Source organism: Lates calcarifer, linkage group LG10 (genome assembly GCF_001640805.2).
Source record: "Lates calcarifer isolate ASB-BC8 linkage group LG10, TLL_Latcal_v3, whole genome shotgun sequence".
Lineage (NCBI taxonomy): Eukaryota > Metazoa > Chordata > Actinopteri > Centropomidae > Lates > Lates calcarifer.
In genome coordinates, this window is record NC_066842.1 from 3,491,061 (window position 1) to 3,508,300 (window position 17,240).

Here is a 17,240-nt window from a genome sequence, read left to right on the forward strand (position 1 = left end):
GTGCGGTGTATGAGTATCAAATGTTAATTTTATATCCGCCATGTCTCGACTGTTTGGTAAAGTCCCCTACGAGGGTGCACTCGCCGCTTTTTCCCAGCTTTCGTTTCTTGTGGACTAGCTTAATTAGCTAACCGTTGTTGTCAGCGGTAACCTAGCAGCCAAGCATCGCATCATGGAAACCTCAGGATGGATGTTTGCTGTAATTTTAATTTGTGTGCAGCCCGTATTCCTCGTCTAATCATACATAACTTTTAATGTTGAGCAAGCCTAAATGATAACAGACGTTTTGCTCTAACGTTTAACTTGAACACAGCGTCTGACGTTAGCTAGGTAATTCATGAAAACGAGAGTTGTTGTTTGGTTGCTAAATATCTCGTAGCAGTTTGTGGGATAACGCGCCCAGCGACAAAAGTCGCCACAAACGTAAATGTTATGCGAAGAATGAGGCTAATTTTTGATTTGACTACAGCGACCTAGCTAACCAGCTAACACTCAGTAGTCATCACACAGCCGTCTGCTCAGTTGCTGGTTAAATCTTTACAAATACACAACAACCAAGATGCCTTCTGCTCTTGAGTGGGATAAAGTGACGAGAATTGACCCGGAGACCCTCCATGAATGTGAAAAAGACCAAGTGGACGAGGTCTTCAGCATGATCGCTTTGGTAATAGTTCATATTACACACTTGCATTACTCAGATTTCAGTTGCTCAGTTTTCCAACCGCCAACGCATCTCTGGTTTTAAGATACAAATTGAACATAGTGGTGCTGTATGTTAAGCCACGACTATGGCTACTTGCACAAGAAAAGACTACTGTCCTGCTGATCCGAGCTTATTGTTGAGAGCATTATAACTCCCTGCTCTTTGGCTTTGTCAGCAAAATATAGCTATCAGATTGCTCTGACTGTCCCCTCCTTCTCTGGTCACTGTTGTCCTGGATATCTCAACATAGCAGCCTTATATCTCAACAAAGTCCTTCTTGAACTTTATGTGGATGTAAAACCTCTGCCCCTGTTTTGGCCAAGGCTTTTCTATTGATTCAGTGTATTATTGTTATTAGCTCAAATAACTGTACATTTGACTGATTTTCATTAAACTACTTTTTCTATGCAGACAGAAGACTGGGAGGTGAAGGATAAAACTCCCGAGAGCATTATTCAAGTCCTCAGAGTGTTTCAGGCCATGCTCAAGGTGTTCAGTCTTTTTATTGCTATTACCTGATCTCTACCACACATATCAATAAACAGTCATCTTTGCATAAATCACATTATAGACTCAGTGCTATTTTGATGGCATACACTGACATATTCCCATAAAATAAGTTTTTCTCTCCCTCTGCCTGTTAGATTAAAGATCGGGAACTTATTGTTTCTCATGAGTTCCTTGAAGACATGGGTGTACGGCAGGCTAAAACTGGTTAGTGCACAAAGAAAGATTAATAGTCAGAATGTTTCATATGTTTCACAACACTCTTTACATTATTGATTATGACCTCTGTACTGTAGAAAAGGAACTTCTTGCCAAGGTGTCGAGGCTGGAGCAAGAGCGCAAGGTAATGCTTATCAGCCCATTTATTTCTACATACTGTAGGTCTACATACTATATGTTACACAGTGCATGTTATTCATTGAGCTGGTTTTCTTTCCTATCACCAGAATGAATGCCATTTTGTAAATGTAAATAAAACACAATGTATTTGACTGGTAATCACCCCTCATGCTGCTTTACTTCCGGCAACAGTGCCAAATCCAGTGCCAAATCTTTTAGCCAGTCATAGAGTGTAACCCTGGCAACAAAGGGATTGGTTGTGGTGAAAGATAACACATAAGAAGATTACAGCTAATTCCTTGAATGCTCACGGCCATTACTTCTAGTTTCAGCTTGGTTATTATTTTTCGAGGTTTGTGTATAATCAGAATTTGCATTTCCACAATTTGCTCTACAAAGAGGAAGTAAATCCTTGTTGAAGAATGTGTAAATGACAGTGTATGCATATATAAGTGTTGTAAACAGATGGAGGTGACGGGAGACTAAGAGGTGTCTTGGTGGGGGTTGTTTGGGTGTTTGTATCTCTTGTTTCCGGTCCATACGGCTCAGCTCTCCGGCACTGGGCCAGACACCCGCTTTCTGAGAGATGAGATTCGGCAGCTCGAGACTCAGCTGGAGCAGAGGGAGAAGGAGTTGACCCACATAAAGAAAGACATGGGCAAGGACAAGAAGGCCATTGAGAAGGTACGAACATGTTGCTGTGACTGCGGATTCAGTATTGAGTCCTTGGATGACCTACAAATGTTAGTTTAGTTTGCACACACTGTGCTGGTATGCTCTTTTAAGTTCATGCTATCGAGGAGAATTTTTTTTTTGTCATTTGGTGTTATTAATAGAAAGAGATAATGTCTTGGCCTATACTTAAATCTCAACATACTCAACTAATAAATCATTATTTTCACAAAGAATTTAAAGCAAATTCCTTATAAAACAAACATTTCATTAAATTTAGAGCTTCATTATAGGTATAACATACTTAAATTGGTTGACTAATAATCTATAGTTGCACTACTCTGATAAGACTTTGTGTACTTCCAGTCACTTTCCACTGATTAATACTCAGGTTAAAACACTGGCACAAAGCTATTGCCTACCGCAAATGTAGCCCATTTTAAATGTGTACCTAGTGTAGTTACACTTTTGCTGTGCCTCTGCTTTTTTGTACTCTGTGTTGTATTTCTAGTTGGTGGTTCGAGCAGAGGAGGCTGAGGATGAGGTCAAGAAGCTGAAAAGAGAGGTATGTGGCGGCTGGAACTACATCATACAGCTCATAAAGCTTTCTGAAGCAATGTTTGCATTCATCATTTCATCCTCAGTCAGCAGACAGTGTAATCCATCTATTCCTACTTCATTTAAAACTTGTGTAGTTTCATGTGATCTGCCATCACTTGCTCATATGAATGCTTTCTTAAAATTCATCATCTCTTTTCATCTCTTTCTGTTCCATTGCCATAGATAAAAAAGCTTAAGAAGAAGGTAAGACATACAGGTAGTGTAGTTAAGTGATATTAAGTTCAAATATTCAAAGTAAGTATAAGTTTGATAGTTATAAAAAGGTATAAGTAAGCCAGTATAAAGAGTACACATTAAAAAAATTCTCTACAAATGGTCACTAACTGGACACATATTGCTGCTGAAGAGACGTTACTATGTTATTTTGCCATAGCTTTTTATAGAACTTTCTATAGAAGAAGTAACAGGATATAGGACAACAAATAAATCAAAGTTACTGTTCTATGCTGTAGATAGTGTTTTTATTCTATACCAGTGTGCATACATTAAGTGTACTGTATGTACAAAGCAAATGTGAAGGTGAATTTGTAGTTGTAGAGTACAGTAGAAATGGACAGTATATTAAAATATACATTTTCCAAGAGACAGTAGAGGTGAGATATTTCACTGCTGCCGTCCTGTGTGGTGGGTGATCATGGAGAAAGTTTACTAGCTTTTGGACACTGATGGATATTTACTTAAGTGTGGCTACACCATAATCTGATAGAGTGAACATATGTAGGGCTTCATTATCTCGTAATCTGTCAAGTAGTTTCTTGAAGTGGCCTCTACTAAGTGTATGACCACATGGCACTGGATCCAGCTCCTTTTCTGTGATTTATTCTGTCCTACTTGTACCACAACAGAACGAGCAGCTCCTGCAGGATGTGGACTTCTATCGTGGAGAGCTGGAACAGAAAGAGCCGGTCTCATCCAGAGATGAGAACGCTGAGACCCAGAGGAAGCTCAACTTGGCTAACCGCCAGCTCTACCAGTGCTTGGAAGACCTTCAGGTATTTAGAAATGTGTTTTTCTACTGCACCCACTGGTGAACAAGGCAAGCTTGGAAGTAGTACTGTGCTTTAGTCTTTGAGAAATCTGAAACCACAGAGGCCCTTGGAAAAGAAAAGACCCTAAATCAGTGTAATGCCCAAAACCTGCAAGATCGGTGTTGTTTTCAATTAATAATTTAACTTTTTACCACTCATTTTTATGATCTTCACAGTGTTTATATTACGTGCTCTTTGTACCTCTGATTTGTAGTGTGTTAAGGTATACGTCTACAAGTCAAGTTTATCATATTATCTTGTGTCCATTAGCGAGCTGAGGATGAAAACTTATACCTGAAGACCCAGAACGAGCAGATGCAGAAGAGTCTGGAGGAGTCTGTGAAGGAGATGGAGAAGATGACGGATGAGTACAACAAGATGAAAATTGTTGTACAAGCAGACTGACTCCATTATGGATCAGCTGAGGAAAGAGAGGGATCATGCAAAACTACAAGTAAAGACCCTCTTCAGTTAACTACTTTTTCTATTCTGTGTTGTTTCACCACTCTAAATCTGTGGGTGGTTTGTAAAAATATTTGTTTTTGTGCTGGGAGCAGTTACCTGGTGCCGTTTATCATTTGACTGTAGGATACATGACATCAAAAAAGATTGCAGTGTTGAAGCTGTTATGGCTTTTTTCGTAACGTGATGATATGTGTGTGGGATACTGAATCCTGTGTGTGTGTGTTTAACGTTCAGGTCAGAGAGTTAACAGATAAAATCCATAGCATGACTGAAGAGGATGACCCAATTATGGCTGCAGTCAATGCGAAAGTGGAGGAGTGGAAGGTGGGTGTTAATCAAATGTCTCCAGCTCTCAACAAGGCACCTCTTGTGTTTTTCTTTTTAAGCCAGATGTATGTGAAAGATACATTTGATAGTGGAGGAGAGAGGAATTTTAAAAAGTAGTGCACAGAACAAAATATAATGCCTCTTTTCGACTGCAGGAACTCATCACCTTTTAATGACCTTTTTATACCTTTTGACCAAAGGAACCGGGGTCTGAATTTAGTTGCTGGCAAACAAGACTCCCTGGGTGGGGACTTTCTGAAAGCCAAGGGACTGTCTGGGTGAAATTTTCTCAATTGAGTGAACATCGCTAAAGGCTGTTACAACTTGTACACAGCTTTATTCACAGAGTAAGCAAGCACTGGTTGTATGAAGTGGAAATTCCTTTTAATTTCATTGACGTCAAACACAAAGTACTGCAGTCTCTTAAACTGGTCTAAAAAACTCCAAATTAGATACAGGCGATGTTTGAATGAGAAAAAGAGAGGAACATTTGTATCAATGTAGTCACATAGTAAAAACAGGAAGTTATTAGACACTCAGCACATTGTTGCTGCTTTGGAGACTGGTGTTCTAGCACTTTCTGTTTTTCCAGCTCTGCGTCTTTCTTTTGCAGTTTCCATTCAAACATCACAGTCACAAAGTAAACTACAAAGTCCTGGACTGTGTCTCTGCTGTCTTTTTTGATTATGGTATCAGATTAAACCTAAACTTCAGGAGCGCAAGGAGGAATGTGCAAAAGGGCCCTGCTTAATTGCTTAAGTTAGTTAAAATACATGTAAATGTGCACATCATTATGCATCTTTACCATCATCACTGAGTTTGGCTCTTTGTTGACCAGTTATTGAGACGTGATCTTTTCCTCACACATAGAGAGTGCTCTCTGGGAAGGATGACGAAATCCTGGTGTACCAGCAGATGATCCGTGATCTGAGAGAAAAGCTGCGTTCAGCCCAAATGGACTTGGACAAAAGCAACATCATTGCCTTGCAGCAGGTCTGTCCCAAAACAGGAGAGGAATGAACCCTCTTTTTTGAGTATATGTATATGTGTGTGTGTGTGTGTGTGTGTGTGTATGTGTGTGTGTACCTCTTTGGGACCTTTTCTGGTATGAACACCTAAGTTTTTTTAAATATAAATGTTATCAGATTAATTAATCACCTAAAACCTTAACCAGGACCACAGAAATGACATTTTGCCTCATTAAGACTGGGCTTTGGTCCCCATGAGAACTATTGGCCCTGACAAGAAAAGTTTGATTGTAATTTCATGTTCTTCATCTTCCATCTATCTGTCATTTTTCCTACTTTCTGCTTTCTCTTTTTACTTTGTCATGTTTTATCAACCTGTCCTCCCTTCTGCTGCCCTGGGCCAGGTCATATATGAACTCTGTGCTGTAAGTTTCATCTGTCATGTGCCTCTTATCTCCAGCCTCACCTTGTTTTCATTTCATACATTTTCTTAATGATGAGAGCACTGATAATTCAGCGTGCTACATCTGTGTTCTGCCTTAACCTTAAATTCTCATCATTTTGAATTGTTGATGAATGCCCTAAAGGCCGTCCAAGAGAGAGATAATCAAATCAAGATGCTGAGTGAGCAGGTGGAGCAGTATACAGGGGAAATGGAGAAGCATACAACTCTCATTGAGGAGCTAAAGACGTCCACAAAGAAAGACAGAGGTGGGTGCATTCCTGCCTAATACTCCAAACTGAACACCTTCATACTAAAAATAAATGTGATGTTCTGTCTGAAATGATCATAAAGCTGTGATCATATGATCATGATCTGAGTTCCAACACACGTTCATCCGCTTTTCTTGTCTTAATTGACTGCAAACATTTGCAGTGATAATGGAGAGGCAAAGAAATTAGCCCCATTCATCAGCTGAATGTGTGGTCACATGGCTGATAGAAAAAAAGAAATTGAATTAGCCTTGGGAAAAAACAAATGCCAAATGTTTTCTGGTTTCAGCTTCTCAAATGTAAGAATTTTCTGCTCTTCTCTGCTTTATATCGCTGTCAAAATGAGTAAAAGTTTTGAAAGATACAGAATTGTGATACACAAGTTATTTAAGGTAATGCGTGTCTGTCCTCAGAAACTGTTTTTTAAATGTATGTACATGAACAGAATGAACCAAGAAAAATCCTGCATTGTGGGGTGAGGACTGTTTGTGGTCCTGTCTTCTTCAAGAAGCAATTTAAAGCTTCAGAAATCAATGTTTTACATGACCAGTAGCTCAAATAACTGAAGTGAAAGGGATAGCTCATTATGACAAGTGACACAGGATTATCGTCTAACTTTGGACTTTGCATTGTTTCCCTGATCCTCTACAAAGAATTTTTGCATCTTTTAGTTCATTTACTATCTGGTTGTGAAAAGGTGAATTAGAGTTACTGGCAAGTCAATTCTGGTATTTTGCAATCATCAGATGGTCACTTTTGTTTGCAGTTAATGGAATAATTTCCTTTTCTTGTTCAAGGCCTACCATCAACCGTACAGCACAGAAAGATGGAGGAGCTGAAGTCTAAGCTGGAAGCTGCAGAGACCAGAGCAGCGGAAGCAGAGCGGGCGGTAAAGCTTGCGGAAGCTCATGCTGAGGAAAAAGACAAAGCACTCATTGAGGCTTCAAACCGCTTGAGCCAATACGAGTCTGTAAGTCTACAAATACTCTCTCTTTCGCCTTTGTTTTTTTACTTTTGATCTGGATTTTCTAAATCCAGATCAAATTAATTGAGACTTAAATTCCCAGTGGCAAAACTTATGGGTTTTTTCTCTGTCTGTCCTTACTTTTAATAGAGATATTAAAATGACTGTGACTATGGTGTGATCAACATGCTTTTTGGGTCTACAAGCTCAGTGTTTGTCTTTCACCATGTCTAATTACATCCTGATTTCTCCAAAAAGCATATGAGTTGGAAAACCAAGAAATAAAGGAAATGAGACAAGACATGCTTTTTGATGGATGAGTAACTGCAGTTCTGTCGCTGTATTACAGGGCACTTACGGCCTCGAAGCTGCCATTGCAGAGATCAAAGAGTGTAAAAATCAAATCAGAGTGAGAGATCGTGAGGCAGAGGCCATGACCAAAGAGATCAACCAGCTTGAGATGAGAATCAATGACCTCATGGACGAAAACGAAGATTTCAGAGAAAAATTAGGTCAGTTTTTTTTCTTTTTTTTTAAATGCTACTGTTCCCATCTTTCAGTCTATTTAGACAACACTGACTGACCTAGAGCAGTGAAATTAATTCTACTTTTGTTTATTTGGGTCTTATTTCATGACTCCAAAGGCCTGGAACCAAAGCAGGAAGTGGACCTGACTGTATTTAGGCGAGCCAAAGATCTCAGACAACGCCAGTACAAAGCAGAAAACCAAGTCCTCACCAAAGAGGTAAAGTGGGATTACATTTATTTACATATTACATTAGTGGTTATAACGGCAGCTTTTAAAATTACCATGTTTTCTGAGATCCTCTCATCTCACTGCTGGATTTTTTTTTTTCTAGATTGAACGGCTTGAAGAGGAAAGACTGGAGCTAAAGAAACAAATCAGACACATAGTGAAGGAGAGAGGTAACGCACGAATCACAGAATTAAATACCACCAATAATTGTATTAACATTCTTTTGTCATATTTTTCCCCTAAAAGATAGAATAAAAGGGTGAGGTTATGTCATGGTGTTTCCATCTGTTGATCTGACATTGTATCTCTCATGACATCTAGTAAAACTTGGAGAAATAAAGTGTTCAAAGCTTTAAATATTTTGTCTGAGCCTCAAGTGATAATGCCAATGTCCTACTTGTCTTCTCAATTTGTACCTGCACTGGTGTTTGGCATATGTCTGCCATGTGGTCCCTCAGTTCCCCCCAAATTACACAAGAACACTATATTTCACTAATCTTTATTAGTATCTAATAGCAACAGCTCTTACCAGAAAAAAAAAAAAAATTTAGGTGAACTCAGACTTTTTTGCACTTTGCTACTGTTAAAAGCATTAAACAGACATAAAAATATTTACTGTTAACATTATGGCATTTCTAAAATCTCGGTAACAGTCAGCTCTTTCTTCAGGTTTCCCACAGGCGAGCTTGTTTCTGGAGGAAGACGTCAGGCCCAGCAGAACCGTACCAGTCAAACAAAGCAGCACTTACACAGATGAAGAGATCAGACGTAAGGTAAGCTCCTGGCTAATGACGTCATCTCTTGCATCTCAACTAAAAGCAGGTCCCAGTGTTTTAAAGAAGAGTGATTTCCTGATTAAGCAACAGAATTAATTCATTTTCAGAGCCAATTGCGATTGCTATCCACAGCACAATGGTTTGCAGTTTTATGACAAAGAATATACTTTACGTGTCTATTGTTTCATTTAATCTGGTCATTATTTGCTATTTGTCAGGTCTTTCTATATTTTTAAAAAATATTTACTTTAAAACTTTTTAACTTGTCCTCTTTTGCACAATTCTTCTTCTTCTGCGTAGGTTGGTTTTTTAAAATAAAACACCCAAAAGATAACAGGATCTTGCTGCAGTCTGTCAGACCATTGAAGACTTTCAAACAAGGTTTTTTTTTCTCAAACTGACAATGAATCAGACAGTTAACGAATCAGACATTACACCAGTTACATAAGATTACTTTAATTACTGAAAAATTCACCCTAGAGCACATGATATCAGGAGTTTTGTCGGTTATCTGAAACAGACCTGTTGGTATTTCAACATTGTCTCTTTAACCTTTTGAGTGGTTTAACTTGTATTTGCAGAATGAGTACCTAGAAAAAGAACTGAGCAAAAAGGAGAGAGAGCTGGGACTTCACAAGACCCAATTTGAAGTCAAATGTAAGTACAGCCCTGATGTCCATCTGAAGTTCACAAGGACATTTTGAAAGTTGAGTCAGTTTCATGAGCCATAGTCTTCCTGTCTGATAACAGTTAAAAGCTGGTGAATGTGTACCGAGGGGATCGTTACCATGAGAGTTTTTAGGTGAGTTATATACCTTAGTGGCCACAGCTTCACTGATATTATTCCTTCCTCTTTTAAATCATAGTGGAAGAACTGTCAAAAGTGAAACAAGACCTGGAGGCTGCCCTCAAGGACGTCCTTCAAGCCATGAGGATTAACCAAGGGGCCACTACATCTGACGGTGCTATCAGTATTGCCAATCTAGAAAGGCTGGCTAATGTAAGTATCTCCCAAAACCTTTCAGCAGAATCCTGCACAGGTACAGTTTTGCAAACCTACGGTTGCTAAGCTTGGTCCCATACCTTGATTTGAATCATCTCTAAATCAAATTAGATTTATCAATAAATCAAATCAGGACTTTGCTCAACCTGTTAATATAAGTTCTGTTCTGTCTCAGGTTATCTTCCATTTTGCACAATGTACTGTCCCAGATGTGCAAAGAACTCGCTGAGTCAGCTACACTTGGTGTTGATGTAAAGTGACACAAAGATAATCAGACAATCAACACATCAATTTTGCAAGTTACCTGTTGTGGGTACCAAGGCTACAGGACTCTGCTCTCCAGCTCATGGAGGATATTTATCTCCCTATTATGTCTGTAAATCACAGTAAATTATCTGATGTTTAATTTGACTTCAGCATCTCAACATAATTAAATTCTCAACATTTCTCTTTAATTAAATAACAATATATCACATTATTTATTTCAGTTATCAAGGCAGTAAATGTGTTTTCACACAGAAATTTGGTGGTTCAGTGTGTGCGCGCGCGCGTGTGTGTGTCTGTGTGTGTCTGTGTCTGTCTGTGTGTCTGTGTCTGTGTGTGTGTTTGTGCAACTGTGGCACTGAACACTGGTGCCACAATGTACCACACACTGTGTTCCAGGGCAAAGTTCAGACCTGTATTTATCTTAAAAGATCTTATGAATATGTGGAAATATCATAACTCACAATTTAGTCCTGGTACATTAACTGTGTCTGTCTTCAAATCAATGTTCCTTGTGACATTTTCTTGGCTACGAGACTGAAAACTAAAACCTGTTTTGTTGTCTCAGCCTGCAATATCTGGTCTGTAATATAATAAAATGCCTCTTAATAGCATGCATGGATGCATGTAACTTAACTGCATTTTAATACCATTTAAAATAAAACTGAAAATTTGCTTAGTCCTGAAGGAGATTAATGTAATAAGATGAACATTATATATAACTAACATTATATGTTAGTAGTTATTGGTAGTTTCAGATTGAATTTAGATTACATTTTATTGTAAATTGTGCATGTGTGTGTAGTTTTCTAGAAAGTTACAACATATTTTTCCCACAGTGTCATTTGCATATACGGTCAGATTTACTGTGCTGAAAACAATGGACATACTCACCTCCCAGGCATTTCACTGTTTTCTGCCAGTTAATGAAGCCAAGGGCTTGTCACATAGCAACTTAATAAACAACAAATGTAGCAGTAGCAGTCAGACCTTTAGTAGAGCGTGCTACACTGTTGTCCAGCATTAGATAGTCCAACAGCAAGTCCAATTTGAGACAGCAGAAGGTATTTGTTTGGCTTTGATGTCACACGACCTGGGCACAGCATCAGACATGTCCAGCACAGGAGGAAGTAGAAAGAAATACCAGGTACAAGCCAATAATCATTCATCAACTGGTTGTATAAATGTGATATTTGCTGCAGTGTGATTTTGAGCAAAAAGCAATTTACATTTATTTTTAAATGCAGTTATATGTCGTTATTAGAATTTGGTGGTCAAATGTCAGAGGTCACTATGATCTCACAAAACACATTTTTTGCCATAACTCAAAAATTCATATGCTAAGTTTGATAAAGTATACTGAATACCTTTCATCAAATTCCCTCTGAGTTTTCACTGCATATACATGAGTCTGGACAGACACGGATGTCTGCAACTGTGAGGTGGTAGTTCTAGTTAAGGTTTGTTTTAATGGCATTTCAACTGTGCTCATCCCACATATCACAGGCAATAGACGTCAACAACATGACTGAGCAGTCAGAGTCAGCCCTGCACCTCAAGTCCCAAATACATCAGCTTGTGGGGAGAAATGAAGAACTGAGGCAGGAATTGAAATTGGCCCGTGAAGAAGCAACAACCAGCTTTGGCCAGCTTGCCGGCGCCAAAGAAAAGGTACATCCAGATTGTGTTGTGTCAAGACATAGTGATAATTCTGTTATAAGTTGTCTGTTAATGACAGACAACTGAACAGTTGTTATTTTTTTTATTTCTGATACATTAACTGTTCTAATCTATCTGTTCTGATCTGCCTCCTTTTTTGGCCGTATCCCTCGCTTTGGCAAGAGAACAAAACGGTGTTGTTCACCTCATCTGGTTTTTCTGGCTACACATTTATGATTTGTCAGGGCATTCAAAGTCAAGCAGTTATTAAATGCTGGTTATTCAAGGCCAACTCCAAATGCTTACAGCTGTGTGTCACAACCCTCTTTTCCAAATCAACAACATAAATAACATAAAAGTAGTCAACCAGACTCATTTACTGATTTACATAATGTAGATTTATAAAGACAGCAGCAATGCCTGACACACTCGGTCTCTGAGAGTAATCAACATGACGGGAAAATTTCTTTGATGAATCGTTCTCCTTTGTTTTTACGCGTGTTGCTTCTGTTTCATATAACAAGAGAAATGAGGTAAACAAACTCGTGTCTAAACTTTTCAGTTTACTTTCAGCTTCAGTATTTAAACTGATGCAGCATCTCTGAGAAGTAATGTTTAATAGAAACCATGTCTCTGTTCTGAAAATGGGAAAGCCCTGTCTTATATCAAAGTCTTTCCTTTAGGCAGCTGTCATAACTCATCCTCAGTTCTTCAGTTTTATTCTATTATACCACTTTGTGTCTCTTATGTTTATCTTTTCTCTAGTCTTTTATTTTTTCATTCCCTTGTCTGGTTCATTGTGCTCTTGGGTAGTATTATATGTTTACTGTACTAGTTTGCCTGACTTCAGTGGTTTATGTTTCACATTAAATTTATTTGAATGACAGTGGTATTTTTATGACAATCATCTGAAAGGACAAAGGGCATGACAACAACGCATGCTTAACAAAACCTCTGGTACCAGAGGAATCTATTTGTACAGATGACATATTATATATTATTGAAGTGTTGCTTCCAGGCTGTGCTTGTGATTTCCTTCATCTGTGCTGTCAGGTGAGCCAGCTGGAAGCTGAATTGGAGCTGCTCAGGAAGTCAGGCAGCAGTGGAGTTGTCCTCCGACCTCTGACCCTCCCTGAGGGCCTGGGGCCCAGTAGCACTGAGGTCATCAGTTCCTTGAATGAGTACGCAGTTCAACTGCTTCAGGTCAGTGTCACTGTCTTCAGAAGGCCTGGACGCAAATAAATATAAATGAACTATATGTCTCAACTATAAATTATAAACATTTATCATACTGGAATTAATTAGGAGCTCAAAAACAAGGAGGAACAAAACAAGAAATTTGTGGGAACACTGGAGGAATACAAAGACAAGTTTGCTGTCATCAGCCACCAACAGGGACTCCTCTATAAAGAGTACCTAAGGTGGGTGAAGTTTTTCACAAGTTATATCTGGTTTGTGAGCTGAAGTGGAAAATTTGAAGTAATCTTTATTGTGTGTTTTTATTGCTCAGTGAGAAGGCGGAGTGGCAGAAGGAGAAAGAGACATTTGCAGAGGTGAAGGACAAGCTGGAAGAGCAAAAGCAAGTTGATGCTGTTAAAATCCAAGAATTCAACGTAAGTCAGACAAATGTTTAAAATGTTAATGGTATTTAAATGCTGTAAGTTGGACTGTATTTACGTTGTACTTTTACCTGAAGCAATGTGCCTCTTAAAGCCACAGAGACACGCACACATCAATGCTTTAAGATGGTTTAATATTAAAAACCTACAATATTGAACTTAGTGTATCACTGATAAATCTCACCAAACTTTTTTATGCCCCTGTCTTTGTGTGTCTGAGGTTCTCCTCCAATGTGATAAATGTGGAACATGCATAAGGGGAACAGACCACTTACTCTGTCTTGCCGTTAAAATTATGAGCAAGACTCTTGAGGATGGCACACATTACCTCACACCTCTGGTGTCGGGACATGCTGCTTTGCTTCACTTTACTCATCTCACCTCAGAGTGAGTTTTGCTCTTCCACTTTATCAGAGCACTCATCCATTTCACCCATTAGGAGCTGCTGGACACCCTTCAGAAGAACCCAGAGGAAATCAGGAGACAGTTGAGCGAAGCTTTCCGCAAGTTGACGGTGCTGAAGGTTAATGAGAAGAAACTGACGCGGCGTTACACCACCCTGCTGGAGCAGGAACAGCACCTCCGCAAGGAGAACAGCAAGCTAAGGGACGAGAGTAGCCACATGCAGGCCTCCATCACCAAGAGGATAGGCTACCTCCAGAGATACAAGGTAAAAAAGACCAAACCTAACAACCCATCAGCCATTACAGCCACCATACAATGCCCTTTTAACGTCACGCCTTTGTTTTGTCTTTAGGAAATGGCTGCATATAAGATAGCAGCACTGCAAAAGGCCTTGGATGATAGTGTGCCTTCATCAGACCTGGAGAAGGCTAACAAACAGTACACAGAGCTCACAGTTAAATACAGAGACATGCTGCAGAGGGACAGCCGCCTCATACAGAGAACCACCAACCTAGAACATTTGGAGGTATTAAAACGTTAACTGGCCAATTATAGTATTGGCCTATAGTATTAATTAAGTATTTTTATTACTCCCTCAGCATACACACCTTTACTTTTTGGCTGTTCACAGTTGACCTTGACATATTTCTTTATTTTCCGTCTCAGAGTGAGAATGAGTCCCTTCGGGAGCAAATCTCTGCCATGAACAAAGAACTGGAGATCACAAAGGAGAAACTGAATACTTTACAGCAAGCATGGGAGAACGTCAGTTCAACTGGTAAACAATAATTTGGAATTTAATCTTTGTTTGTATTGAATATAAAATAACTGACAGGCGTCAGATTCTGGCCATCATCATTATCAACATGTAATTTGCAATGATGTGGTGACACCACTAGATACAGCTCAGATTCAGTTGACACTAGCAGGGTTTAAGTTTAGACTAAATATTGATTTGTATTGCCTTGATGCAATGCAGTAATGGTTTAACTTGAGACTTAATCCTAATTTGTGGACCACACCCTTAAAATTTGTGTTTTTCCTTCAGGAGGTGAAAATGGCATGGATAAGGCAGACAAGGCGATGGCCAACAATGAGATGGTATCTGCTGCCAGACGAATCACCACTTTAGAGATGAAGGAGCTGAATGAGAGGCAGAGAGCTGAGCATGCCCACAAAATGTATGAACACATAAGGAATTCCCTCAAGCAAGTGGAGGAGCGCAACGTAGAACTGGAGTCCAAGTTTGCAGAGGTAAGAGGCCAAGAAAAACAACCTGAGTTCTGTCATGTGTTTGAGACTTTTGTTGTTGCGCAGGCTTTTTAATCAGTTGTGCTAGGTGTAAAAGTTCAACTGAGTTCACCTGGCAGACATACAGTTTTACAATAAAGTAGTAAATTAATTTGGATTGTACGAATGAAGGTGCCTTTTTATGCTATACAGACTAGAGCCTGTTTGGGAAGATTTCTTATTTTCTATCAGCATGTTGGTTCATGATCCCTAAAAACAGCAATACAACTCAACTATGTGAATGTCTTAAGGTTTGTCAGTGCCAAATTCTCACTTGTCTAGAACATTTTCCAGAGGAGTCTTATTTGAAGAATCTTATCAAGCAGTAATATCTCTTGTTTCTCCTCAGCTGACCAAGATGAATGTAGAGGCTCAGAGGGTAGAGCGGGAGCTGAGAGATGAGCTGGCAGACAGCATCAGCAAAGCTGTGAGCAACGCTGACAGAGGCAGGATTACAGAGTTGGAGAAGGCTGAGGCTGAGCTCCGCATTGAGGTTTCTAAGTACGTTTTACAATGTGCAGGCCCGAGATGGATCATTAAGGTTCTTATCATGAGATATGTTTTGTTTAAGATTGTAGTTGCAATCCTGGAATAACTTTGGAAATAAGTAAATGGTTTTTAAGGTCACAGCAGCGTGATCAAGAAGTAATCTGTTAATGAAACTGTCAGACTGCTGGGAAAGATAAACTTGCCCTTGTCACAATGGGAGAAGGAGTATTTGACTTATGGAAAAATATTTGGCTTATCGCTGCTAACTTCCTGTTTTATATAATCATGTGTGTGTATGTGTATATATATATATATATACACATACACACACACACACACACACACACACACACATACATACATATATAAATATCATATTTACACATCTATTTTAGTCTTAATACATTTGCACTAAGACTAAAAATGCCAGTATGGCTATGTCTCTGTCATACAGCTATCTTTTGCTTTTATTTTATACGGTATATTGGTGATTAACTGTGACACTGACCTTTGCACCACTTATAATGTCAGCAGTAAAGGCATTCAGGCTTATTTTGCTGTTTAAAAAGTGTATGTATTTTTTTTTTTTACAGGCTGCAAGAGGTGGCTGATGTGGCCATGATGCAAGCATCTGCTCTGCAGGCCAGACAACAGTCCAAGGAGAAGGAAATCGAAGCTTTGAGGAGACAAATACTGGACTACCAGGTAACTGAGTGTTTTATTTTTATATCTTTTTCAACCTTGCTAGGTTCAATAAAATTTATCAGCTTTTCCTGTTTAGTACATTGAAATATTTTGCTGTTAGAAGCTTTTTTACAACTTCTAATTCACAATTTACATAGATGGGATTTCAGCTTGAGTGCCTTTTTTAGTCATTGTTTGTAGCAGGTAACAGTGATTCATGAGGATCAGGCAAGTACAGAAATATAGTAATGTCATTGTGCTTTGAATTTTTATCTACAGAACAATTTTAATCATTTCACTTTAAGACCTGGTTTTGCAGCAGGCAGTTATGTACATTAGTGATTAGTTTTAAGCCTGTGTCTTTGGTGTCATTTCTTTCCCTCAGTCACAGTCAGATGAGAAGGCCCTCATTGCAAAGCTCCACCAGCATATTGTGGCTCTGCAGCTCAGTGAGTCAGCTGCTTTGGCTAAGCTGGAGGCCACCACCTCTCACATCCAACAGCTGGAGGCCTACAAGCTGCGTGCCGAACAGCGGCTGGATGCTAGTGAGCGTACGCTTTTCCTCGCCCGCCAGGAAGGCAGAAATCGGTCCAAGCACCTGCGGCAGACCATTCAGTCACTACGTAGGCAGTTTGCTGGAGCGCTGCCACTTCCCCAGCAGGAAAAGTTCTCTGTGACTATGGTGAGCCTCCAGGAGGACAGAGCAAAAGCCCAAGAAGAGAAGAGGAAGGCAGAGAAAGAGAGGAGGAGAGCAGAAGGCAGGGCTGAGGAGCTGGAACTGAGGCTCCGAGGGCTGGAGGAGCTCATCTCTACACTGAAGGACGTGAAAGGGGCCCAGAAGGTCAGTGGGGAAAAATGTTGATAGAGGCATAAATATTTATCAAATTATGTCATGTCTCTTTTGTAGCTTCTGGTTGACTGACCGATAAATATACCATTGTAACTGCTTAGAAATGGGTGAGTAACACACTGCAGGTCTTGTGATA

At 39.4% G+C, this 17,240-nt stretch overlaps 1 protein-coding gene across 1 annotated transcript in view; it reads left to right on the forward strand.

Moving 5' to 3' along the window:
* Positions 1-102: 102 nt before the first annotated feature.
* The window catches only part of cep290 (centrosomal protein 290), a 30,334-nt gene continuing 13,196 nt past the window's right edge, over positions 103-17,240 (forward strand). The window contains 32 exon segments of the mRNA XM_018692651.2: positions 103-664; positions 1,115-1,192; positions 1,348-1,417; positions 1,507-1,553; positions 2,099-2,233; positions 2,733-2,786; positions 3,005-3,025; positions 3,688-3,834; positions 4,141-4,266; positions 4,268-4,324; positions 4,570-4,659; positions 5,533-5,655; positions 6,035-6,055; positions 6,218-6,341; positions 7,142-7,314; positions 7,658-7,820; positions 7,953-8,053; positions 8,169-8,235; positions 8,735-8,838; positions 9,423-9,498; positions 9,708-9,841; positions 11,615-11,779; positions 12,821-12,970; positions 13,073-13,188; positions 13,278-13,380; positions 13,826-14,056; positions 14,144-14,317; positions 14,458-14,569; positions 14,840-15,045; positions 15,431-15,582; positions 16,164-16,275; positions 16,640-17,095. Of these exon segments, the coding sequence (XP_018548167.1) occupies positions 560-664; positions 1,115-1,192; positions 1,348-1,417; positions 1,507-1,553; positions 2,099-2,233; positions 2,733-2,786; positions 3,005-3,025; positions 3,688-3,834; positions 4,141-4,266; positions 4,268-4,324; positions 4,570-4,659; positions 5,533-5,655; positions 6,035-6,055; positions 6,218-6,341; positions 7,142-7,314; positions 7,658-7,820; positions 7,953-8,053; positions 8,169-8,235; positions 8,735-8,838; positions 9,423-9,498; positions 9,708-9,841; positions 11,615-11,779; positions 12,821-12,970; positions 13,073-13,188; positions 13,278-13,380; positions 13,826-14,056; positions 14,144-14,317; positions 14,458-14,569; positions 14,840-15,045; positions 15,431-15,582; positions 16,164-16,275; positions 16,640-17,095 (3,993 nt within the window). The 5' untranslated portion in view covers positions 103-559.